Source organism: Tamandua tetradactyla, chromosome 14 (genome assembly GCF_023851605.1).
Source record: "Tamandua tetradactyla isolate mTamTet1 chromosome 14, mTamTet1.pri, whole genome shotgun sequence".
NCBI lineage: Eukaryota > Metazoa > Chordata > Mammalia > Pilosa > Myrmecophagidae > Tamandua > Tamandua tetradactyla.
Window position 1 is genome coordinate 51374005 of NC_135340.1, and position 26321 is coordinate 51400325.

General features: G+C 35.0%; 1 protein-coding gene across 2 annotated transcripts in view; it reads left to right on the forward strand.

Annotated features, from left to right (window-relative positions):
* The window catches only part of SPRED1 (sprouty related EVH1 domain containing 1), a 122500-nt gene extending 103373 nt beyond the window's left edge, over positions 1-19127 (forward strand). For both annotated transcript variants that reach the window (XM_077127418.1, XM_077127417.1), the window contains 2 exons: positions 13161-13262; positions 14031-19127. In XM_077127418.1, coding sequence (XP_076983533.1) covers positions 13161-13262; positions 14031-14681 — 753 coding nt within the window. In that variant the 3' untranslated portion in view covers positions 14682-19127. The remainder of the gene's footprint in view (positions 1-13160; positions 13263-14030) is intronic.
* The last annotated feature ends 7194 nt before the right edge of the window (positions 19128-26321 follow it).

Genomic DNA, 26321 nt, shown 5'->3' on the forward strand with positions numbered 1-26321 from the left:
CAAATAGAATGAATGGTAAAATGAACTACCGTATAGAAGTGTTGGCAAATAATAATGTGCCATATTTTTATTATTCAAAAGTATATCACTTGATTTCTAAATATTTGGGATTTTCTTATTGGTTTTTTATTATTAATACTCATTAAAGAATATATTCTGTATAATTTCATTTTAAAAAATTAGTTGAGCCCAGTGCCTGCCCATGCAAAAAAAAGAAAAATTTGTTGAGATTGGATATATGTATAATCCAGCATATGGTCAGTGTTCCATGTGAACTTGAAAAGAGTGTATTCTCAGTCTTTGGATAGTGTTTTTTCATATCCTTATTGATTTTGGTTATTGTGCTTGTCAATAATTGAGTGAGGTATGTTTAAAAATCTCCCACTGTGATTGTGGAATCATTTCCTTTTGGTTCTATCAGCTGTTTGCTTTAAATATTTTGAGGCTGTGTTATTAATTTCATGTAATTAACATTGTTATGCCTTTCTGTTGAATTGACCCTTTTGTCATTATCAAATATCCTTCATCTCTAATATTTCCTGCTTGAAAGTCTACTTTAGTGTGATACATCAGCCCTTTTCTAGTTAGCATCTGCACAGTATGATTTTTTTCCCCATCCTTGACTTTTTGTTTTGTTTTGTTTTGTTTTTTTGCATGGACAGGCACTGGGGATCAAACCCAGATCTCTCTGGCATGGCAGGCGAGAACTGTGCCATCCTTGACTTTTAATTTAACATTTCTCTAGGTTATATTTAAGATATTTCTTAAACAGTGTATATTTGGGTATTGTTTTTCTTCAGAGCAATGCTCTTTGTCTTTTAATTGGAGTATGTTGTCCATTTACTTTTTATTGTACTTCTGATATATATAAGTATAAATCTACCATCTAATTTCTTTTGTATTTGTCCTATTTGTTCTCTGTTCTTTGTTTCCTCCCTTTTTTCCCTTCATTTGGCTTATTCAAGTATATTTAATAATTTGACTTAATACCCCTCTATTAGCTTATTAATTATACAGTTGTTCAATATTTTTAGTGGTTATAGCATGTATCCTTGCTTCCTTTGAATTTATCATAAATTAATGTATTTTACCACCTCCTAGGTAATGCATGGATTTTACAGCACTTTAACTCCATTTAAACTTACTTTTTTATATTGTTGTCATGAATTTAATTCTGCGTAAATTTAAAACCTTAGAAAGTCTTCTCTTAAACAGTCAATACTTAGATTTACACGGTCCCCTCCCCCCATTTATGGTTTTAATGTCCTTCAATCCTTTATTACCATGCTTCCATCTAATATCTTTTACTTGTTTCTTTCATTGTTGTTTATGTATCTCAATTTTGTTTGTCTGGGAACATCTTTTATTTCCTCCATTTCTGAAGGATTTTTTTTTCTGACTATAGAATTCTGTTATTCATTTTCTTGCAGCACTTTAAACAGTACCATCCTATTGTCTTCTAGTTTCTATCATTTCTGTTTCTATTGTCTTTGATTTTCAGCTGTTTATGCCTAGGTATGATGTTATTTGTCTTTTTTGGTTTGTAGAGCTTCTTGAATCTGTAGCTTTGATGTCTTTGAACATATTAAAATTTTCTCAAACAGGGTCTCTCCGAATAATGTTTCTCCCCCATTCGCTCTTTCATTTCTGAAACTCCAGTTTATATGTACCATATGTCTTACTGGGTTTTTTTATTTTTCATCCTTTTTTCCCTCTGTTCTCCAATCTGGCTGTTTCTTCTGTAGTCCAGTTCACTGTTCTTCTTTTCTGCTGTGTCTAATATGTTAAAATGTGAGGCTGATAACTCCAATCACTATATTCTGTTCTTCAATTTTGGTCTTCTTTTCTATCATTTCTAATAATATTTGATCAAATGTTGCATATTGTGACTGAAAAATTGTGTAGGCTCTGGATATTATCTTCCTTCAGAAAGGATTTCTTTTGGAAAGCAGATAGAGAAATGCTGATGAACTTGATCCTGATGAAAAGGGTTGATTCTCATTTGATCTTATATACATGTAGTATCTTTCAGATATCTTATCTCTTTGCCCTGCACTAAACCCTTAGTTTTTATTTCCTCAGTATATTCAAACTGCTAAAATCTACACTTAGCTTTTTATCCTCTTAGCAGCCACTTTCTGTTTGGTTCCAGGGAGTCTCTACTCTGTACACATATAGCTTAAGAGTCAATCTTAATGGAAATTGCAGACAGAAGTTGAATTAACTTACCTGCCATTCCTTGTCCCAAGGATCCTACCCCTTCTAGCCTTCTCTGCTTCATAGCCTTGATAATCTCACTAGCACAGTGAAACTGCTACAGACTGTAGAACAGTAACCAAAGGGGGAAAAGTAGAGACACATATAGGGCTTACCTCAACATGTTTTCTTCTCTTGAGATTTTATCCCTCTCCAGACATGGTTGTTCTCCAGTGCATTAAAGCAGCTATATTTTGTGTCTTCATAGTTGTTTTTGACTGAAGGATTGATCCATTTTAGCCGTAAGAAGTCTGAATTTTTAAGGTTAAAATGGGGGAAATTTCACAATTGGGACAAGATGTATTGGGTTGAGATACTTTTATAGAAAAGTATTTATACTAGGTTATGTAGAGCCATTGAAGGGCTTTAAAAAGCAGTGGCACAGATTTTTGTTTCAGATAGCTCATTCTTAGTGGAAGGGCACTCCTACAGATAGGAGGCCAGTTCATGGGTTTTTGCCGTAAAGAGATAGAGTTTAGAAGAATAATCACAAGATAGGAGAGTCCAGAAAGGGTAATATTTCAGAAGCCAAGGGAGAAAAATTTAAAGGAGGTGATAGAGTAGTTAATTAAAATGGTCCAGTAAAATTTAATTTCAGCTCTATGAAGGTTATTGGTAACTTTAGCATAGTTTAAGGGGGATTAGAAGGCATGACAGGAGAGGAAACAAGGACAGTTTTTTGCTATGAGCTCTTTTCAAGAAGTTTGACTTCCTTTAAAGATGGACAGAGCTAGAGAGGTGGAAGGATAAGGAAAGGATATTTATAACTTGGAGACATAAAGAAAATTGAGAAGATGATAAAGATTCAGGACAAAAGAATAACTGTGAGCAAAAGCATAAAGGAGAGTATCAAGGACACAGGTAGATGACTTATACTAAATGAGGCAGAATTATTTCATCCTCTGAGGCTGAAGATGAATTTAGGTGAGGCTATAGATTGATTGAGAAAGAAGCAGAAAACTAAAGAAATTCATACTTGATTATTAATTCAGCATTTTGGGCTGGGTAAGGATAACATTCCTAGATAAGCCTAATATTTGACTCAGTTGTTTTTGTCCTGAAGTTTTAAAGGAGGTGGGGAGAGAACAAAAAACCTTCTTGGTTATCTGGAAAGTTTTCTTCGAACAACTGTCAACACTATCCATACATAGGAAATAAATATAGTCTGAAATATTCAAGTTAGGCAAAATTATGAAAGGTTCCAGGTCCCCTGTTAATGGACCTGTTTAATGAGGTTATTTGAGGTTGTAAGAAACTTATTCTCAGACTGTTAGTTGGTCAGGATTTACTAAAAGATCCTGGTCATGTACCATTCTAATAGCACATATTTACATGATGTGCTGGTTTGAAATGATGTATGTCCCTTAGAAAAGCCATGTTTTATTCAAAATCCTGTTTAATAAAGACAGAATAATCCCTATTCAAAACTGTATGTTTGAAACTGTAATCAGATCATCTCCCTGGAGATGTTATTTAATTAAGAGTGGTTGTTAAACTGGATTAGGTGAAGACATGTCTCCACTCATTTGGGTGGGTCTTGATAAGTTTCTGGAATCCTATAAAAGAGGAAACACTTTGGAGAATGAAGGAGATTCGGGGAGAGCAGAGAACACTGCAGCACTATGAAGCAGAGAGTCCATGAGCCAGCAACCTTTGGAAATGAAGAAGGAAAACACCTCCTGGGGACCTTCATGAAACCAGAAGCCAGGAGAGAAGAAGCTAGCAGATGACTCCGTGTTCACCATGTGTCCTTCCAGATGAGAGAGAAACCCTGACTGTGTTTGCCATGTGCCTTCTCACTTGAGAGAGAGAGAAACCCTGAACTTCATCGGCCTTGTTGAACCAAGGTATCTTTCCCTGGATGCCTTTGATTGGACATTTCTATAGACTTGTTTTAATTGGGACATTTTCTCAGCCTTAGAACTGTAAACAAGCAACTTATTAAATTCCCCCTTTTAAAAGCCATTCTGTTTCTGCTATATTACATTCCAGCAGCCAGCAAATTAGAACACATGACCATCCTCTTGTCCTCTAAAAATTGGAACTTCAGTCAGGATATCTCTTAGTTTTCCCCTATTCTAACTTGTTCTTCTGCTAGTATTTCCAGTCTCAATAAATAAATTTTCTCAGGGTAGAAATTTGGAGACATCCCTGAGTCTCTCTTTCTCACAACCTATTATCCAGTCAGTCAACAATCTTATAAGCTCTACATTCAAAATATATCTCAAGTTCAGACCTCCATCATTTATTACCTGTAGTAATATTGTAGTCTAATTTCTTTACTTTGACTTTTATCCTTCCCACCCGTTTACCCCCCCAACCCATCTACCCCCTCAAAGTCTGTACTCTACCTAGTAGCCAATATGATCCTTTTGAAATATAATTCAGATTATATCACTGCCTCTTCTCAAAACTTTCCAAAGGTTTATCATCCTATTTAGAATAGTATTCATTATTTTACAAAACTGTACATGATTTTGTTCCTGTCTTCTCCAGATTTATTTCCTGTAATTGTTTCTATTGCTCACTGTCCCCTAGACATTCTGAGTTTCTTTGTTGCAGATAAACCAAGAATATCTGTCTCTTGGGCCTTTGTATTTGTTCTTCTCTCTGTCTGGAGCATTCTTTCCCCAGACCTTAACAGAGTTTGCCCTCCATTTTGCTCTTCTGCAGAGCCTTCCCTGAGTACCCTAAATTAAATGGCATCCCTCCTCCATCACTTTCTTCTTACATTGCTTTATCTGTCTTCATCACACATATCATTTTCTGACTTTATATTTAATATGTATTTGTCTTCTATTTCTGCTTTGTTTTGTTCACTGGCAAATGTTTCTGGTAATGGCATAAGTATCCAATAAATGTTTTTTGAATAAACAACTAAATGGGTAATGATAACAGCATCACTTTGGAGGCAAATGATATTTTTAACTCAGTTTACTCCTTTGTTATCATCCAATATAGGGAACTTGACTAATTAAATATAATTTTTTTTTGCAAATAACAAAAATCTGTTCAAAGTAGCTTAAGTAAAGGGAACTTTATTTTAATGATAGAGTGGAATTTCTCAGAATTAATTTGCAAGAACTACAGCTCGGCCTTTTGAGATCTAGAAAGGCATCAGGTGTCTTCTTCCCTCCCTCTGCCCACCACCTCATACCCCATATGGCCACTTACCTCTGTTTCTTTTTCCACATCTGTTTCATTCTTTCTCCTTTTCTACTAGGTTCTTTGTTGCCTTTTCAATTTGTAGTCCTGTCATGGCTATCAGGATATCAGGCTCAGCCCTTCAGTCTAATGAATTTCCAGTCTTGATATCTATGGTCTCTTAACTCAATTTCACATTCTTAAGAGAATGAACCTGATTGTTCCAGTTTAGGACAGGTTTACATAGTACGTACAACTTATTACAAGACTGTGGCACAGGCAGATTAGGCAAGAGGAAGTTAAAATGATGCACACTCCATACATTGCCTCTTTTGGACAAAGCTCATGTACCAGGTTGCCTTGTAAGCTGATGGCCTGCCTTTGTATCAAGTGACAGATAACTGTTTTAATCATATTTATGGCTGGTTGGGAAAGAGAGTTGCATGGCTAACATGGCAATGTTTGAATAAGAAGCTGCTTCTTGTTTCTTTATAGGTTGGAGCTATAAGTTTAACATTTCCTGCATAAACCTGTTATTCTACCTCTTTTTTTTAAGGTCTGTTTACTTATCAGAATCACACTACGTATTAGGAAAATGTTATTCCCTGGATAGAAATTTCTACATTAATGGGTAAGATCTCGGGCTTCAGAGGCAGACAGATCCCACTTTTTTAACTTGCTTAGGATTATACAACTACTAAAGCTTTCTGTCCTCCTGTTTACTTGTATGTAAACATAGCAATAATAAAACTTGAATTCCCATAGTGTTATTCTAGGTGTTAAGGAAGATCATCCATTCACACAAACATAAATAAATTCACTGATGCAAATGATAGTCAGGCACTTTTGTGACAATCCTGGTCTAAGCCCCAAGAAAGCTGTGAACAAGAAAAATATGAGTCCTACTCCTATGGACGATGTAATGTTGATGGGGGTGGGGTCAGGCTTTGTGGAGATGCACAATAAATAAGTTAACAAACAGTATTTCAGATAGTAGTAAGGGGTACGGAATAAATATGAATCAAAACTTCCAGGAACCCTTGGAAATAAGGCAGTTTAGTCTGGAGATAACCAATTTAACATTTTTAAATACAAAATATGTTCCAGCATCTTATATGATGGGCAAAGAAAGTCATCCTAGATCACTAGAGTCATATAGGTGAGCAGGGAGAAAAAAAAACTTGGTAAATGTAACACAAAATTATGATACCAATAATCCAGGCCAGTTGGCTTAAACCTAAAGCTGTTCTTTCGATTGATAGAAAAGAGGACTGAACTCTTCCGTTTGTTTGTTTGTTTGTAGGGGCAGGCACTGGGAACCGAACCCGGGCCTCTGGCATGGCAGGCTAGAACTCTACCTGCTGAGCCACCATGGCCTGCCCAGAACTGAACTCTTAAATGTCAGTGGTGATAGCGGTGGGGTGATTAAATAGTTACCATGTTGAAAAGTGCAAAACAGCACTGAATAATTGCAGAGAAGAAGTGAATTGTCATTTGGCACACAGCTTTACATTAATGGTGTGAATGTGAACTCTGGGAAATTACTTTAGTCTGAATTCCAACTTCTCTACTTACTAGCTTTGTGACCTTAAGCAAGTTATTCAACTTCTTTATGCTTCAGTATCCTCATCTGTAAATTGGTAATAATAAAATCAGTATCTGTCTCCTAAAGTTGTTATGAAGATAAAAGCAATGTGATTTATAAAATACTTAAAGTGTTTTGTTAAATAAAACAGTAACAAACCTAATCCCTATAATTAATACATTTCCTTATCTTAAAGTTTGATGTGACAGAGAGAAACAAAGGCTTGTATTTTATGAATTTGCCTATCATGTAGGTCTAATTATACATTTGCTGATGTTAAATAGACCTTAGCTACACATTTTGTAAGTAAACATTGTAGAAGTTTCTTAACAGAAATAGTGCACACTTGCATTCAGCACAGTACTGTTAGAGTTATGTACAAGTTGTCCATTTAGGATGACCCAAAAGACTTCACAGGGTGAATTTCCCATACTATAGAATCTGGCCCTCAGCTTATAGAGCAGAAACTTTATTTTGTTCAAATACTAGTAGTGGAACATCTTTCAGAGACTCAAAATAATCAAGTCTAAGAACATGATGTTTAAAAATCAGAACGTAAAATTTAAACCATAGTGTAAGCTATGGTAATAGTAGTAGCTTGTTTAGCACTTTTCTCCATAAAACAGATCTTCACGAGATACCAGGTCCTCATCCAAAGTTAGCTTTGTGAGTGTAGGTGCTCAACAGGATAATTAAATGCTTTGAATGTATCATTACATTCAACTGCAATAGCTTAATGGCTCCTTCTCTACCACAGAGGAGTAGCCTTACCAAACGGACTGCTTTCCAGCTGTCAGAAACTATAAAGGAGCTGAGAGTTCCTCTTACTTTGAAGCTAACATATTAACCTGCCGCTTTCATGGACTGCCAAGAGATACTAGATTTTTGGGTCAGAGACAGAAGATTTTATTATGTAGCATGAGTTTTATGTTCATATTGGTTCTCCTTATCCCCCAAGTACTATGAAGGTGATACTGAGGGTACCAGGTAGATGCTGCACACTCAGTAGGTTTACATCACAGCAGTGGAACCCTGAGCTTAGAGTACCTGAGTCTTTTATATTGGACAGTTAGCCTGCCTGATTTTTACCCTGGAAGGAGACATTGTCTTTATTATACAAGACAGTAACAAACCTGTCCTTCAAAGGGTATTCGCTATACAAACAACCTAGAAAGAGAGCCCTCCCAAAAAGGTAGCCAGTTCATCTGTTCACTGCATCTGCAGAAATGAGACCCAAGGAGAATTGTCACCCATTCTAGCTTAAGTTTATTCCCCCATGATAATACTTGAATTCTTGAATAGGCATTGTTAATGTTTGTCTTAAATGCGTTGTCTGTACTTCCCAGGGCTGCTTAAATCCTTCTGATGGGATACATAGATTGTTTCAGGTTTTATTAAGTCTTATAGGCCTCCTTTGTGATAGAAATGGAGCCATCAAGCTATTCCAGTTGAATACATTCAAGAGTCATTATGGCTCTTTTATTTAATTTCTTATTTTCAAGTTCCTTGAGATCATTTCACTATTGACGAGACAGTGTGTATCAGTGAGCTCATGATAAAAAATTTATGTCATATTCAATACATTAAAAAGAATATATGCAACGAGCACCTTATATAAGGAAACGCCTCAATCCTAAAGGTAACCATTACCTTGAATTTTGAATTTTGTTTGCTTAGCATTGCCATGCTGTTCTTGATAGTTCTTCCTACAACTTACCTTTTTTTTGCCAGTCAGTATTGCAGTTATTTCCAGATTGTTTTCCTTTGTTTATTTTTTAATTTTAGTTTTTTATTAGTCCTACTGGTACTACAAACTTTCCTGTTCCCTTCTGTTTTGCAAGAGTTTCATTAGGGTATACAGGATCGACTTTTTGATGTTAATATCTCTGAAAGGCTCTGGGACAAATTAAGACTAAGGATCAATATGATAATGTTCCATGTACACAGGGGATACATACTATAAACATTTGAAAGTTTATAGAATAGTTGTGATTATTCCTTTACCAATTGGTTTTTAACTACATGTTCTTATATAACCTATTTACTGAGTTATTACATTTTCTGAGTGTCATTTCTCTGTATATTCTGGTTATAAACCATTTTTGAATTTTATTTATGGCCAATAATAGCTCCCAGTTTGTGGTTATTTTTTATTCTCTTTGTGGTGTCTTGATGAATAGACAATCTATGTTTTCCTTGTATTGTTTGTACAAACTCCTTCCTATCTTGGATGTCAAAAATATTCTCCCTAATTTGTTTTGAAAGTTTCAAAATTTTGTTTTTAATCTACTCGTGTGATAAGGATCCAGCTTCATTTTTTTTCCCATACAGATGTTCCAGCACCAATTATTGAATCCTTTCCTCAATTGATTTGCCCTGCCATCACTGTCGTATATCAGGTTTCCATATTTGTTTGGGTCTGTTTCTGGTTTCTCTAATTTATTGGTCTTCTTGTTTATCCCTGCATCTTTGTCACATGTATTCTTTACTGCAGAATTACTGTAGTTCTCTTATGTCTATAATGGAAGTTCACCTACCTTGTTTTTCCTCTTGACTTTTTTTGGCTGTTCGCTCTCCTATAAAGTTTAGAATCAGCTTGTCAAGTTTGATGAAAAAAGTCCGTTGGAATTACACTGAATCTGTATGCTTGTTTAGGAAGAATTTAGTCTTCTTATCTATGAATGTTAAATCTCTTGATTCAGCTTTTCTTCCATCGCTCTGATAAAGCTTTGTTATTTTCTTCATGAAAAGATATCATGCATTTTTTTATAGAATTGGTTCCTCTGTACTCTTTGGTTGTTATTGCCATTGTAAATGGAATCTTTTAGAACTTGCGTCTTTGACAACTTTGAAGAAATATCTCCTATGCATGGCTTTTCCAACGGACAAATTCTCCTGAAAACCTGTGGCAATAGGACCAAATCCCCAGGGCATTATAAGTCAGTATTTAATTGGGTATATGTTATAACATCTATTTTAATAAGTATAAAAAGTCATTGATTGTCCATTTGTCTTTTCACTTAGGGATTGTGTGAGAGGTCTAACATTTACAGACTTCTTTGACTAAGGTAGTTTTCAAGTGTTTGTCTTTAGGTAGGATGTGTGACTTTTTCCAAGGCAAAAAAATTGATGTAATAAGTGAAAAACTAGAAATTTTTACTTTTGAAAAATAAATATCTCTCTCTCTCTCTCTTTCTCTCTCTCTCTCTCTATATATATACATATATATATATATAATATATTTAATATGTAACTTGAGTTCATTGTGTTCTGTATAAGAAATAAATCCACATCAGAAAAATATATGGAGAAATCATCCTCTCTACTCTAAAAAGCTCTTCTATTTTTTTTTTTAACTGAATGAATGCTTGCCTTATTCAGTGTTTACTTCAAAGTCTCATTTTCTTTATGAAGCCTTCTTTCCTGAGCTGTTTAACCCATAGTGATTTTTTCCCCTATTAATTCCTGAGTTCCTATATACTGAATCTTAAATTATACTTATATGACTTTACATGTTTTTTTTATGCCTTGTCATTCTGCTTCAGTGAAGTTGTGAACCATTTCTCTACTCATTGTGCCTTCCATAGCACCTAGAGCTGTGTATGTATATAATAGGAAATCAGTTATGGTTGAATATTGAAGCTAAAAGGAAAACTGAGCGGAAAGTGTTACCTCATATTTTTCCACATGGGTCAGGGGTAGGGGATCTAGGGGAATGGATAATAAAGGTTGTTTGGAGAAAATTAATCCAGAAATCTTTATCCCACATCAATCGTTTAAACCTAAAGCATAATTAGAATTGTAGTGTTTCTCTTTCTCTCTATGTTCTTGCCATGTGATTAATGAAAAATAAAATTTCAGAATTGTAGGTAACAAGATAGGGATTGAGATAACTACTTTAGACCTGAACTGTTTTTATTGGACTTCCTTGTCTGTTTAAGGTACTACTAAGTAGATGGCTCAAGTAAGATATATCCATTTTAATTGACATTTACAAAACTTTTTAATCTAGCAGTTCTACTTTTAGGAATGTGTCATACAAACATGCTTTACATAAGTAATTAAAGACAGGTGTGTAAGGATGGTTGTTGCAGTATTGCCAGTAACCCCAAAAGGCTGGGGAAAAGGTTAGGTGTGTATTAACTGGACTAGTTCAATAAATTAAAAGTCATCCATTCAATGGTATACTAAACAGCTATTAAAAGTAACTTACATGGGGTGCACCTGCAGTTCAGTAGTTGAATTCTTGCCTGCCTAGAGGTTCAATTCTCAGCCCATGCACCCCCTGCCCCCCCAGAAAATTGAACAAAATTCCCTGCAATATATATATATATGTATGTATATCTCACATATCTGCTTCTCTGTGTGTATGTATATATAGAGAGAGAGAGAGAGACTTATGTAGGGAGACACATAAAGAGAAAAAAATAAGTATGTAGGTTTAGTTTGTTAAGCTGCCAAAATGCAGTATGCCAGAAATGGAATGGCTTTTAAAAAGGTACAAGTTTATTATTATTAAGTTGCAAGTTTACAGTTCTAAGGACACGAAAATGTCCAAATTAAGGCACCAAAAAGAGGTTACCTTCACTCAAGAAAGGCTGATGCCATCTGGAACAGCTCTGTCAACTGGGAAGTCACATGGTTAGTATCTGCTGGGGGTCTTTGGGTTCTGAACACCTCTCTCAGCTGATATGACACACAGTAGAATCTGCTAGCTTTGTCTCCTCGTTTCATAAGGCTTCCCCAGGGGGTGTTTTCCTTCTATTTCTCCAAAGGTGTCTGGCTCTGTGGGCTCTTTCCAAAATGGCTCCCTCTTTAAAGGACTCCAATAAGTGACACCCCCACCTTGAATGGGTTGAGATACATCTCCCTGGAAATCACCTAAGCAAAAGTAACCACCATTGGTTGGGTCACATCTCCATGGAAACAATATAAAAGATTCCACCTAGCAGTGTTGAATGAGTATTAAAGAACATGGCTTTTCTGGGGGCACACAACAGTTTCAAACAGATACAATGTATAAGCATAGAAAGTTGTTCATAGCATATTATTAAGTGAAAAACAGCGATGTACAATATGAAAAGTCCCATTTGTATTTAAGTTTTTAAAGGATTCACATAATTGCATGTGTGTATGTATAGAAGTATTTGAAAGACAGAAAAACTATTAATGATAGTTACTTATGATATTAGGACTGAAGGTCTGAGATAGGAAGATTTTTATTGTATGTGCTTTTATGCTGCCATGTACGTGTATTACTAATTTTCAAAATAATAGTTTTTATTAAAGGGTAACAATGGATTGATTCAAAATATTACATAAAAAATCAAGAAGAAAAAAATTGCCAAAATGTTGATAATTTTTTAAGCTAGATGATTGATGGGGATTATTTCCTTTTGTATATATGTGAATACTTCATTATAAAATTTTAAATATTAAACATTGACACATATTAACAATAACCTAGCTCTGAAATGGACTTTCCAATTCAAAAAACTAATTAATATAATTAAGATTAAATGTCACTATGGTATTGTTTTCATTTGAGATATAATTCAAATACCATAAAAATTATCCTTTTAAAATATATAGCTCAGTGGTTTTTATCACCCCAAAAGCACCCTGTATACATCAGCAGTCCCTTACTCCCAACAACCTCTAATCTGCTTTCTTTCTATGGATTTACCTATTTTGAGGTTCATCCATGTTGTAGCATGGACATTAGTTCATTCCTTTTGATGGCTGAATAATATCCCATTGTATAGATAATACCACAATTTGTTTATCCATTTGGGATGATGAACATTCCACTTTGGAGCTGTGTTACTTTTTTTTTCTTGGCAAGTGCAGGATCCAGGAAGGCTGTTACTTTTTAAATTAAATTTTAAATGTATAAGAAAAGATGTAAGATTTTTATTTTTTGTTTTTGTTTTGTTTGCATGGGCAAGCACTGGGAATCGAACCCAGGTCTCTGGCCTGGCAGGCAAGTGCAGGCTACCATGGTCCGCCCTGTTATTTTATTTAAAAAGGATGGCTCAAATAGTGCTTTTTATCAAAACCATTTTTGGAACTTCACTACCAATCGGCTATGAAGTTTTGGAGTATATATGATACGCAGTCACATTAAAAAGAAATTCATCTTTTGTTACTTAAGTAGAAAATGTTTGTATTTTAGATAACATTTGGTCAGCCAAACCTAGACGTTCAGAGCAGAGGTATGGAATACATACAGCGGCAAATATCCAAGGAATGTGGAAGCCTAAAGTCCCAAAATAGGGTAAGTAATCTCTCTGTTTATCTTCTGATATGGAATATAACTAGTTAGTATATAGGTGAAATCTTCCAGTCCTTTGAATTCTCCATAAAGTTAAATTATACTAGAAAATTTTTCAGTGTATTAAATTTGCTGCTTATATGCTTAGGAAGACCTATTTAAGATAAAGGCTGAAGTTTTTTATTTAGGAAATATTATTGAGAACCTGTGACATCTGGTGTCTGAAATCAATCTCTGAATTTGTAAAGCTTCTGAAATAGAAACATTTAAAAATATTTAAATGCTACCTTAAATTTTAAAACTTCAGTATTCTAAAAAGTGAAAGAAACACGATTGGACTCCATCTAGACTTCTAGTTTGAGTCTGGGGCATTGCCTTTGCTGTGTTTACTGCCAGATAAATCAGTAAGAATTATTTATTGTTAATTTAAAGGCCAGACTGGCAGTTTTTTAGTCCCAGTTACAAATGTCTGTAGTATATAAGTTTTCCCCAACCTAAGTCAAGTGCATACTTCGGACTAATTAGCATGTTTAGGAGCTAGGACTCAACAGATACAAACTTGACTACTAGAAGTCCACCTTTGTGAGTGAAAGAAAGAATCATTTTGATTTATCTGTATCTACAAAAGACTTTATTTGTGGATTTACAGAAACAGTGTAGCCAGAAGAGATGTGTATGTATATGTTGTGTTTTGGTTTTAATTCCAGGACTTTCCGTATAGCCAAGCTGTGAACATGTATGTCCTTATTGCACGTTTCATCTCTTTTTTAGGTTCCTTTGAAATCGATCAGGCACGTCAGCTTTCAAGATGAAGATGAGATTGTCAGAATAAACCCTCGCGATATCTTAATACGTCGCTACGCCGACTACCGGCATCCTGACATGTGGAAAAATGACTTGGAAAGAGATGATACTGACTCCAATATTCAGTTTTCAAAACCAGACAGTAAAAAACCAGACTATCTCTACTCTTGTGGGGATGAGACTAAGTTAAGTTCTCTCAAAGACTCTGTGGTATTTAAGACACAGCCTTCCTCATTAAAATTTAAGAAGTCAAAACGAAGAAAAGAGGATGGTGAACGTTCTCGCTGCATATACTGCCAAGAAAGGTTTAATCATGAAGAAAATGGCAGGGGGAAATGTCAGGATGCTCCAGACCCTATTAAAAGATGCATATATCAAGTTAGTTGCATGCTCTGTGCGGAGAGCATGCTGTATCATTGTATGTCAGACTCAGAGGGAGATTTTTCTGATCCCTGTTCATGTGACACTAGTGATGACAAGTTCTGCTTACGATGGTTAGCCCTGGTAGCTTTGTCTTTCATTGTACCATGTATGTGCTGCTATGTCCCTTTGAGAATGTGCCATCGCTGTGGTGAGGCTTGTGGATGCTGTGGTGGGAAACATAAAGCTGCTGGATGAAATGATCCATTGCCAAAATGAGCTTAAAATCTTTGTTTCCAGGAATTAGCTAACTTGGATTTGTGGAGCTTTGGGCAAGAATTATGGAATCTTGCCTGGTATCATTGGGCCACAGGTGGAAGAAGCAGAACTCATCAGTTCTTGGCATTTCACAAATACTAGCCATGCCTAACTTTTACCCTTGGGTGCATGGCATGTTTTGTTACAGGTTGTCAAGAGTGTTTGCAAAAGAAAACTATTTCTGGTTATTGGCTATAAAAAGTGGGCATAAAATATCCAAATAAAAAGGGATTGATTTTTGTATATTTAGGCATTAGATGATGGAACTTTTAAAGATTTGAATTTGTTAGGATGTGAACTAAAAGTGCACTAGGAGTCAGCTGATTTCAATCTAAGAAAAGTTAACACTTGGAAATTATAAGAAGTAAAGCAAGTGCAACTAAATCATTAGTTGTTTTTTTTTTTTTGGAAGCAGTTTCATGTATAAATAACAAATGTTTATATTTAACTAAATGTAAGGTACGAATTATTGCATATTAAACTTTTCTTCCCCTTCCTAGTTCTGAAGTAGATATACATATATCTACTGCCACATTCCATTATATTTTGAATATTTAACTCATCTAGTTAATGTTTTTATTCCACGTGAATGATTTGATATTTTCATCCTCATTTCCCTTTGGCTACAGTTTATGTTGAGTTGTGTCTGTACATTCTGGTAATCTGAAATTCTTTAAAAATATTCTAATAGCCTTGAGTGACCAACTTTTTTTTAAAGCACAGATATAATTGCCTAATGTTCTGATGGGAACATAACACTTATTTTTATATAAAAAGAGACTGAGTAAACATAGAAAAAAGTGGAGGCTTTTGGTGGGTGTTTCGTTGTTGTTGTTTTTTTTTGTGGTATTCAACCAGCAAGTTGTTTTCTTTCAGACTTTCATCCTTCAAAAAATTATATTGCATTTACAAATGTTTTATAAGGCAAAAGGTTTAACTGAATAGTTAGATTAAAAGTGTCCTCCATAGATCACCATTTATCATTTAGCTAAACAAGGATAAGTTCAGCTGTGTTAATTTCTTAACTTAGTTTTTAGTACTTATGTTTATGTAACAATGGTAACTTTTCTCAATTGCATTTGAATTTTTAAACTGATCAAAAGCAAAATTATTTTATGTTATCATGTGTGCTTAAACTATCCCTAGAAAAGTGTTTAATCCAACATTGTGAGTGAAATATCTTATACATATAAATTTATTTCTTCCATGTAGCATTGTATTGTTGAATGTTTAATTTACAAAGCAGTTGGATAAATGTTCCAACAAATTGTTTAAAGTACTCATGGGTCAAATTGTCTTTTTTTTTTTTTCTTTTTAAATGTTACATTAAAACTCTAAGTAAGGGATTCTTTGAAAATATTCCCTTAGAGGGATGAAGTTGAGAGCGTGCCTTTTTTTAATGGCCTAAAGTTTCAGAGGTGATGAAAATTAAAATCACACTACTATTTGAAGCTTATTTCTATGCAGGATTTTAAATGTCATTTATGTATTTTTCTTTTTACATATCACACTTTTGTGTTCATTTTCTTCTTTACCCCGTATCAAACTGATTGATGTATATAACACTATCTGTAAAATACTTTTTTTAAGAAAGCATTTATATTTATATGACAGCTTGAACTGACAACATTCTGTAAATAGATCATCTTGAAGTATTATTTCACATTGAAAAGAAGAAAAATATATTGATAACTATAGATGTTATGAAGAAGAGGTTATTTCTAGTTTTGTACTAAAAATCAATTGGATGAACTAATTCCAAACATGACACTGTAGCAGCAGTTTTGAGTCTTATTTTTACTGTTTATATATTTGGACGCTGCTACATCAGATGATCTTCATCCCTGAAGTTTTCAGCTAAACTTGGTTTCCTAGAATAGACTGTTAACTTTCAAAATTACTTTTTATTGGCGAACTGGAAATAATGGTTTTCCTTGCAAATGAATTTTCATATTTGTAAGTGCTGAGTTTTGTCATTCAGATTTGAGCAAGGTGTGAATAACTGAAGAAAATAACTTGCTGGCTATATAGGAAAATGCTGTGGAAACAAACCATGTATATACTTCTGGGAAGAACAAATTTAATCATTTCTTCTGTTAAGCACTAATCTATAATAGTGCAACTCCTGGTTCTGTACTGTATTTTATATGCAACATATATGCTTTAATATTTTAATGTTTGTGCATTAATATTTTCAATTTGTTTAACCACTTTGCTGCTAAGATTTTGCCGTCTTATCCCACTTTTTCCTTTAAAATTTCAAACAAGTTTCTTCATTAAAAACTTTGGTGATGAAATCGCTTTTACTTTACCTTGAATCTTTGTAGTTAATACACCTATTTTCCAAGTCAGTCTAGAAAACTAATAGTATGATGTTCTCTTAATCCCTATGTAGAAACTTTTTTTTTTAATAAATTAGAATTCTTATATGAAAATAAGTGGGTAGTTTAAATCGCTCATTCTTAAGCACATGTATAGATATGTTCAGGAACATTTGCTCATTCCCCATACGGATTTGAGTCTGCTGTTTCACTTTTCCTCTAAAACCTTTCTCTTTGTTTCTAATCTGGTAGTATAAGCAAATAGCTAAACAAAACTGCTTAAGTAATAGTGAATACTAAATAATGAAATCATCTAGATGGCTTGACAAGAAAGGCTTTGGTCTGGCCTGATCTTTGTTCAGAATTGATAGTTCTTGAATTATATTTCACTTGACTTGAAGGGGGAAATTATTTCATTTCTGAAGTAACATTAATTGTGGAACTTGAGCACCACCTACTGGATGATTTATAGACCATAGGCATGAAATGGCAGTAGGGACCCGACAGATTTCATTACAACTACCAGTAAAGGGCTATTAAAGTAGTGGGCACCTCCTACCAGGGAAACCAGGAGTAAGAAATATTTCAAAGGGACTGCAAAATAATTCTTTTCCCTAATGTGTCTTGTTGGTCACTGAAAGATTTTTAAGCACTTTTTTCTTACGTATCCTGTTTTAAAATATTTATATAGATATTTGGAACTGGCAACCAGACTTAATGGTTGTACAAAAGCATTTATAGAACCAGTTCTTTTAATTTAGAAAAGCCATTACCAAATGGTATTCTTATTTTTCCTCCCATTACCAATCAGGGAGAATTTTTTTTTAAGTAAACATAATCATCTGTATTTCATTATGATGACTTCAAAGGGGGAGTATGTATGTATGTTTCTGAAATGATGCTGGAATGTGAATTAAAATTTAAAGGGAAAAACTTGAAACTACCTATTTTCGTTGGTTATTCAGCAGTGCCTAAAATGAACTTTGAAGTAAAACAAAATGCACTTTCAATTCATGTGTATAGTGCCATCTGATCTTGGGTAAGTCTTGCCTTTTCTTTTCTTTCTTTTTTTCCCCCCCTTAAAGGCACAGAGATGGTTCTTAACATCCATGTGAGTTTCCTGAGAACGCAGGAAATGTTTTTAAGGATGTTTCTTTTGTTGAAATGTATTGGGGTTCTGTGATTGATTACACTTGAAATATGTGTTTAGGATTGTTTTTACTCTTAGCCCAAAGGACTATTGAGCAAGTGTAACATTTTTTACATAAAGCTTTCAAAATGTTAATTACCTGAAAAAAAACAAAGATGCTTCACAAGATATTCTCATTCTTGGTTTGTGCACAAAATATTGTTCTCATTCTTGATTTGCGCTCCATGGATCACATTTCAAAGTATAAGGGAAAGCACTTAATACCTTGCATTATCATTGCACCAAGGAAAAAAAAAAGAACTATTAACTAAGATAATAGCACCATTGGGTGCTTTGCAGTGAATCATACATAAAACAAACAAAAAAAATTAACACAACCTGAGGTGATTTATATAAACCAAATAAAAGGGCTTCAAGGTATTAAGGTACTGTTTGCCTAGCAGCCAGGTGGTTATAAAATTTTCGTATGCTTTGGTACATTGATAAATGTTAGCCATTGTTCCTGAATACTTCTTAAGTTGCATAGATTGTTTTGAAATTTTTCAAGAATAATCTAGTTGAAAACCTTTGTATTAAAGGCACACATAGATTTTTGTGAGCATTGCCAGTATGTAGTGTCATTTGCTTTCTATTCTTGACCTCAGAAGTGCCTCACTTGTATATTATCTCCATTAAAAGCTTGACTGCATCCTTTCTGACAATGAAAAAACATTTAACTCGTCATAATGTATCTTTCTTATGTATAGTTGACTAGCCTGATAGTTTTGAATATATAATGTAAATATGCATTTATAAGTTTGTAACCGTTTTCGTTACATCATACCCATGTAATTTGAACCTATCAGATGATATAAGAATTTGTTTTAATGTTTTTCCCCTGCAATTACCCAATTAAACCTATCATGAAATTTAAAAGGTCTTTTTATTACTCTTCTGGAATATATCAAACATAAGAGATACTAATTACTGGAGGAAAAAGCAGTAGTAAAAACAGAAGCTTTTGATCATAAATTTTTTTTAGTTCCATTCTTTAAAATTCTCAAAGTTCACATAAAGCTCATAACCTATTTTTCATTCTTGATTATATTCATAATTTTCTGCTTTTTTATCTAAAACATTTTTATTTATTGGTTTGGGAACATTTACAGCTAAATCTGGATTAGCTACCTTAGATGATAACATAGCATATTTTTATCCTAAAACTGACATTTTTTGTGTTATCATTTTTAGAGTTTCGCTTAACTTGTAAACAAAAATAGCCAATAATATAAATGAAAAATTATTAAGACACAGTTCTCAAAAATCATGGAATATCCTAAGACAAGAATAACTTGGATTGCTATATCACAGTAGTATTTATTTGAAAAATCCTAGAATTAACTGTTTAAACTTTTATTGTGAATTATGAAATGTAATCTCAAATGCTTATTTGCCAGTTTGCAGGAATTTGCTTTCTATTCTTTACATCAAGTTAATGCCCATAAATAAGTAGAATAGTTTTTAAAACAGAATTTGAAATCAGGGTTCCTCCTTGAACACTGGTCATAAAGAAAAAAATTGGTATTAATATGAGATGTGGAGTCACCTTTACAATTAACTTCTCTAAGATCTGCAGTTTTAGAGATCCTTGAAATGTTGGTTCAAAAATATACATAATAAAAGTCTCAAAGTCATTGTCCAGCAGTCTTTAATTTTTTTTAATTTATGTAATGCATTTTATATATAATCCCTTTTAATCCTAAAATAATTCTATAATATAAGTATTCTCCTCCTCCTTTTACTAAAGAAGAGATTTAGGTTTCAAGAGGCTGAAAAATACTCCCAAGATCACATAGGAGGTACCAGGTTTGAACTACAGTCCATCTGGGTCCAAACAAAGCCCATGCTTTTTTCAATCATGCAGGTTTGCATTTCTGTTATAAGAGTTGCAGCTCAATAGAATAATCATATTTTTCTGTTACAAATGAAATTCTATTTAAGATGAAATAATTTCATTTTATTTTGTAAAGATAATAATGTCTTAATTCCTATTCCCTTTTGTTTCATTTTTGGATCCCCTATTCATCTACTTCACTAGGTTATGGTGAGCTGTCTACATTATGGTGTAGGGAAATCCTTAAAGGCAGGAGCATGAATTTGTGACAGTACTTCAAGAACTCAAGATGCAAGAGGAAGCACTAAACACCTGCCTGTCCAGCTGATCCAGTACAAAACCCTAAAGACCTATATATAATCCTATGTGTGGTATTGTTCATTTTTGCTTAGTTGTCATTTCCCTAAAGAAAAGAGACTTTTAGAGCCTAAGAGATTCTTTTTCACACAGAGATACTTCCACTTGAGGAGGTAGAAAACAATGCTCTCTAGTGAGTCTGCTATATATATATGCTACTCTTGTTTTAAAATAGTGAGCCCTTTATATGTCAGTTACTCCACAAGGGCTGTCCTTGAACCACAGTTGTATTTAATGTCACAGCTACTTCCACATGGGTCAGAATGATGGGATTAGTGCCCCCTCTTCCCTCAAACTTGAAATTATTGGTCTTGCCAACCTGGAAATAATTCACATTAACCAAGAAGCTGTGTGCAATTCTGAGCAGGTAGAATAACAGAATTCCTAATATTGAAATAATAGACCTAATTCTTTGTCGATGATGAAGTTTGAGGAGACATGTTTAACTTTAGTCTGTCATTCTTAATTTTCCATTGCTAAATTGCAAGATAACATTTAAATGTGGTGGATGTTTCCTCTTTAAATGTGTTAGGAAATTCTTACGGATTTATTTGTTAAATCCCTCTTTGTGCCCTCCACATTTTCTTTCTCCCTTTCCTTAGAATATGTATGATATTTCTCCAGCTTCTGCAAATCTGTAAGGGAGAGGGACCATGGAAAAGATGTTTTCAACAGTATTATTCTCTTCAAAAAAATACTCTGCTGTTCTTCCCAAGAATGGCCAACAGCTTGAATTTGTATGTCTTTAATTTGTAGGGAAGCCATTTCATTTCATTATCTCTTAAATTTTACAGAAAAATAGTTGTATGACTTCATGAGTTCTCAATGAGTTAAGGGTTCTTGCTAAAGTGTTAAAATGCACACAGATAGAATGATATTAAGAATCTGAAGATGGAGGTAGGGATCCAACCAAATTTCATATTGTTCTAGTTTGCTAGCTGCCAGAATGCAACACCAGAGATGGATTGACTTTTAATAAAAGGGGATTTATTTAATTAGCTCTTCAAAGGAAAGGCAGCTAACTTTCAACTGAGGTTCTTTCTTAGGTGGGAAGGAACAGGGTGATCTCTGCTGGCCTTCTCTCCAGGCCTCTGGGTTCCAACAACTTTCCCCAAGGTGATTCTGCATCTCCAAATCCCCCGGCTGAGCTGACAGTGCTGAGATATGAGGTGTGCTGAGCTGCTTGGGCTGTGCTATGTTGTGCTCTGTCATTTAAGCACCAGCCTGTTAAGTCAAATATCATTCATTGCAGCAGGCACACCTTCTAACTGACTGCAGATGTAATCAGCAACAGATGAGGTTCATGTACCATTGGCTCATGTCCACAGCAACAGAACTAGGTGCCTTCACCTGGCCAAAATGACAACTGAATCTATCACACACATGTACTAGTCTACTGATAAAGTTGTTGAGTTCACTGAAATATAAGGGCACAGATACACCTTAGTGATGATCTAATACAAAAATAGGGAGACTGAGACCCAAGGAGGTAAGAAAATTAGTGCAAGATCATTCACTGATAGTAACAAAATCTGCACTCTAAACACATACATCCAACTGCCTGAAATACATCTCTTACAGGCACCTCAAATTCAGTATGTCCAAAACTGAGTTCATGATTTTCTCCATCCCTCAAACTTAATTTTTTCTTTGCCAAGGTCAATCCTGACACCACTTGTTCGTACAGTTGCCTAAGCCAGAAAACCTAGTCTTCACTCTTAATTTCTCATTGTCCTTACTTCTCACCATTGAGTTCAAATTTCCAAACATTCCACTTCCTAACTGTCTCATCTGTCCATGTTCCTCTGTCCCCACCGCTGCTATCCTTGTAGAAGTCATCTTCTACACTACTAACATTACTACTAACATTGGGGATTAGGCATTGAATCACTTGGACATTTTTGCTTTTAACAACAAATGGCCTTTCAAATATGATTGGAAGGTGAAAGTGCTTTGGATTGCAACAAAATAGTGGAGATGAAAAGCTGTAATCTTCAGTTTGAGATATCCCTGTATTTAGAAAGAAAGTTAAAAAAAAAAAAAAGTTTGCAGTGGGACTGCAGAGTCAAACTATAATGGCTTGAAGGTACAGATAACACAGGACCAACTAGAGAATTTAGAGTAACTTAAACTATGAAGTACAAACTTACAGAAATGGTAAGATTTAAACTGTAAATTCACCTTTCCTCAAGTCTATTACCTTTTCTGCTGTTGATATTGTGGTCATTTTCTGAGAGCTTGGGGGAAATAAAAGAATCCATTATTGGAAAACTTTGGAATCTTCTTGCTGATAGCATTATAAGTAAATCAATAACTCCATGATCAGGTGAGCCCATATTCAAAAAGCTTTCTTTCCTTTTTACAACTCATTTTTTCCCCCTAAAGCAAGATCAGAATAGCCTATCCAGCATAGATTTCTTCCCCTTTGGGAGGTAATATCTCCAGTCAAGAATGACTACTTAAAGAATATTGGGCAAGTTCCATTTTATATACAGGAGTCAGGGAAGACCATGCCAATAAATGGGAGAAGAGCCATCCAGGTGAAAGGAAGAGCATATTCAAGGACTGGACAGAAAGGAGCCTGGCTGGTTGAAGGAATAACAAGGCCAGGATGGCTGCAAGGGACGGAGTGAGGACCTTGTGGAAGGAGAAAATCAGGCCACAGAGATAACAGGTGCCAGAACTTCTGGGAGCTTGCAGGTCATGGTAAGCAGTTCAGATTTTGAGGGTGATAGAAATCCAGAGGAAGCTTTTTAACAGGAAATTCAACAATCTGGCTGCTATGTGGCTTTTTAAAATAGAAATCCCAATGCTTGTTTCAGATCTTGCCAAGATGGTTATTTTATTACCTCCCTATTCATCCTGAGCATTCCACTGAAATGCTCTCAACAAGCCCATTAGCCTCCATGTTTCTAAATCCTGTGGCTGTCTCTTAGACCACACCTCACTCAAGAGCTTTTGACACATTCTTGATGTGGCCTCTTGCACATTGCACTATCCTGGCTTTCCTTCTATTTAACTGCTACCTCCTCACCCTTTTTTGCTGGCTCCTTCTCATTCCAATCTCTCCAAACTGGAATTCCTCAGGGTGGAATAATAGATTTGCTCTTCCCCAACAATACTCATCCCTTAGGGAATCTCATCCAAGCTCACAGTTAAATATGCATATGCTGAATCCCCATGCTTAGACCTACTCAAGTGATACCTCGTAGACATTTCAGCTTTACAAAGTCCAAACAGAACTCTTGATTTCTCCCTCTAAGCCGGCTCAATCTCCAGTCTACCTCATTTTAAGAAGTGATATAATTCACCCAGTTACTTTAAGCACTAATCGGTCTGCTCTATGTTTCAAATCCAGACCATTAGTGAGTAACCAACTTAAAATAGATTTAAAATCTGAACAGTTCTCACCTGTCCACCACTGCTATCCCAATCCAAGCCTCAATTTTCTCGTCTGCGCCTCTGTAACAGCCTGCTGCTTCTACTCTTTCACCCCTACAGGCTTTTATTTTTAGAGTTGATTCATTCAATGCTCACTGAATATTTGTCTTTTCTATAATCATTTTTTCAGGATTATTTTTTTTTCTTAACTGACAGTTATTTCCATTATCCTGTTCCTTTCCTTCCCAGTTGTAATTTCAGAGGAGGTAATAAGGAAAAGGGACTTAATGTTTCTTGTGTGCCTAACCTGGCATTGTGTTGAGCGTACTCACTTATTTTGTGATTTTGTAACTTTGTGAAGTGAGTATGATTACTTCCATTTTACAAATGAGGAAAATGAAAGGATAAAGAAATTAAGAAACTAACTATATCCTTAATTAAGTGTGAGAGCTGAAATTCATACCCGGGTCTTTCTGACTTCCAAAATCCACACTCTTTCTGGCTGTCATTCTGCCTCTATGGGGTTTGTCTCTATTGCCCCCTCCTTAAGGGAAGTCTCTCCTCTGTTTTGATTTCTGTTCCTTCATTGCTTTTGCATGGTCTGCATTATCTTTATTTCCCTTCGAATCCCTGCCTTGGTATTTTCTCTCATTACTCTGCATTTTCTCTTGCTACACTCACTAATCTTTCCTTACCCACAAATGACAACCAAGTAATACTAAATTTTCAAAGAATATCCTGTGGGGTTAACGTCATCACTCCCATTAATATCAAAGATGCTAAGAGTGTATGCATTGAGGGTGCGCAGGTGGTTCAGTGAGGGTGCACAGCTGGTTCAGTGGTAGAATGCTCTTCTTCCCTGCGGGAGATTCCCAGACTTCCATAGGTTTGATTCCCGACTAGGCACCTAAAAAAAAAAAAGAAAAGAAAAAAATTAAAAAGTGTATGCATTGAAAACTTAGAATAAAAATTACTAACTGGAAGGTCAGGCCAAGCCTCTGCAGCATGTTTCTGATACCTTACATTATAACAGAGACCTTGATTTGCTTCCTAGTAATGGGGCAGCATTAAGTCTATTGTACTTAGTAAATGCTGGTGCCCATCCACTACTTCCTATAGGTTGATCTACAATCGATTAAAGCCATCTCTACTTCTGATAGAATAAAAATATAGGTTTAATCTGAACTATAGTTTAGCAGGGGATTATAACCATTTCCCTCTGTATGAATGATACTTTTCTTAGTCTTAGTTTTTATTATTTTTTGATGTAAGTAAACCTAATAATGCATGATAAATGTTATCAACCAGGAATTTTTATTATCTGAATTTTAAACTCACCATTGCCTCAAAAAAAGTCATTTAATTCAGAAAACTATTAAAGAAAACTGAATCTATAATAAGAACTCTGGAAAAGCAGCATTCATTACTTAAAAGAAACTTTGAACCACTTAAACTTCCACAGCAAGAAGTAGTTCTGAGAAGGCTATGCAACCTCCAAAGGCCCACTCAGATGTACTCATCAAGGATAATATAAATGAATAAATTCCTGGGGTAGGCTGAATAATGGTTCCCCAAAGATACCAGGTTCAAATCCCTGGAACCTGTAAATGTTACTTTATCTGGAAAAATGGTCATTGCAAATGTGATTAACGATCTTGTAATGGGGAAATTACCCTAGATTACCCAAGATGGCCATAAATACAATAAGTGTTCTTGTAAGAGAGAAAGGCCAAGTGTGATTTAACACACTCAGAGAAAAAAGCAACGTTAAGATGGGGTCGAGAGATTCGAAGGCACTGTCCTTGAAGAACGGAAAGATATGGCCACAAGCCAAGGAATGCTGACTGCCACCAGAAGCTTCAAGTGGCAAGGAACAGTTTCTCCCTACAGCCTCCAGAGGGAGTGCAGCCCTGCCAACACCTTGATTTCAGCCCAGGGATACTGATTTCAAACTGCTGGCCCCCATAACTATCAGAACAAATTTCTATTGTTTTAAGCCACCATGTTTGTGGTAATTTGTTACAACAGCCATAAAACCAATATACCTCCCAAAAGGCACAGCACTGGGCCACAGAGAACAATAGACAAGGGAGCTTTTCTCAGCAGAATCAAGGGCTAATCATGGATTCTTTCTCACTTCCAGATTTAGTTTGGTCTGCAATATCTTTCATCTCTGTGAGATCTGCTATTTTCCTATTTATTTCTTTCAAATTCTTCTTTGTGCTCTTCCAATGTCTTCTTGATATCCTTTATATCATTATGAACATCCTTGATAAGTTGTTCCAAATTCCATATCCGCTCTGGTGTTTTAATTTGGTTGTTTGGCTGGGCGATATCTGCCTGAATCTTCACATACTTTGGATTTTCTGATGCATTCAGGGCATTTGATTATCTTGATAAGGTTGTTTTGCAAGTTGGTTTCCTTCACTTGACTAAGGTTTTGTATTTGCTTAGGTTTGGGTTGAAGGTCCCCTTTTGCACTTGGCTTGTCAGTAATT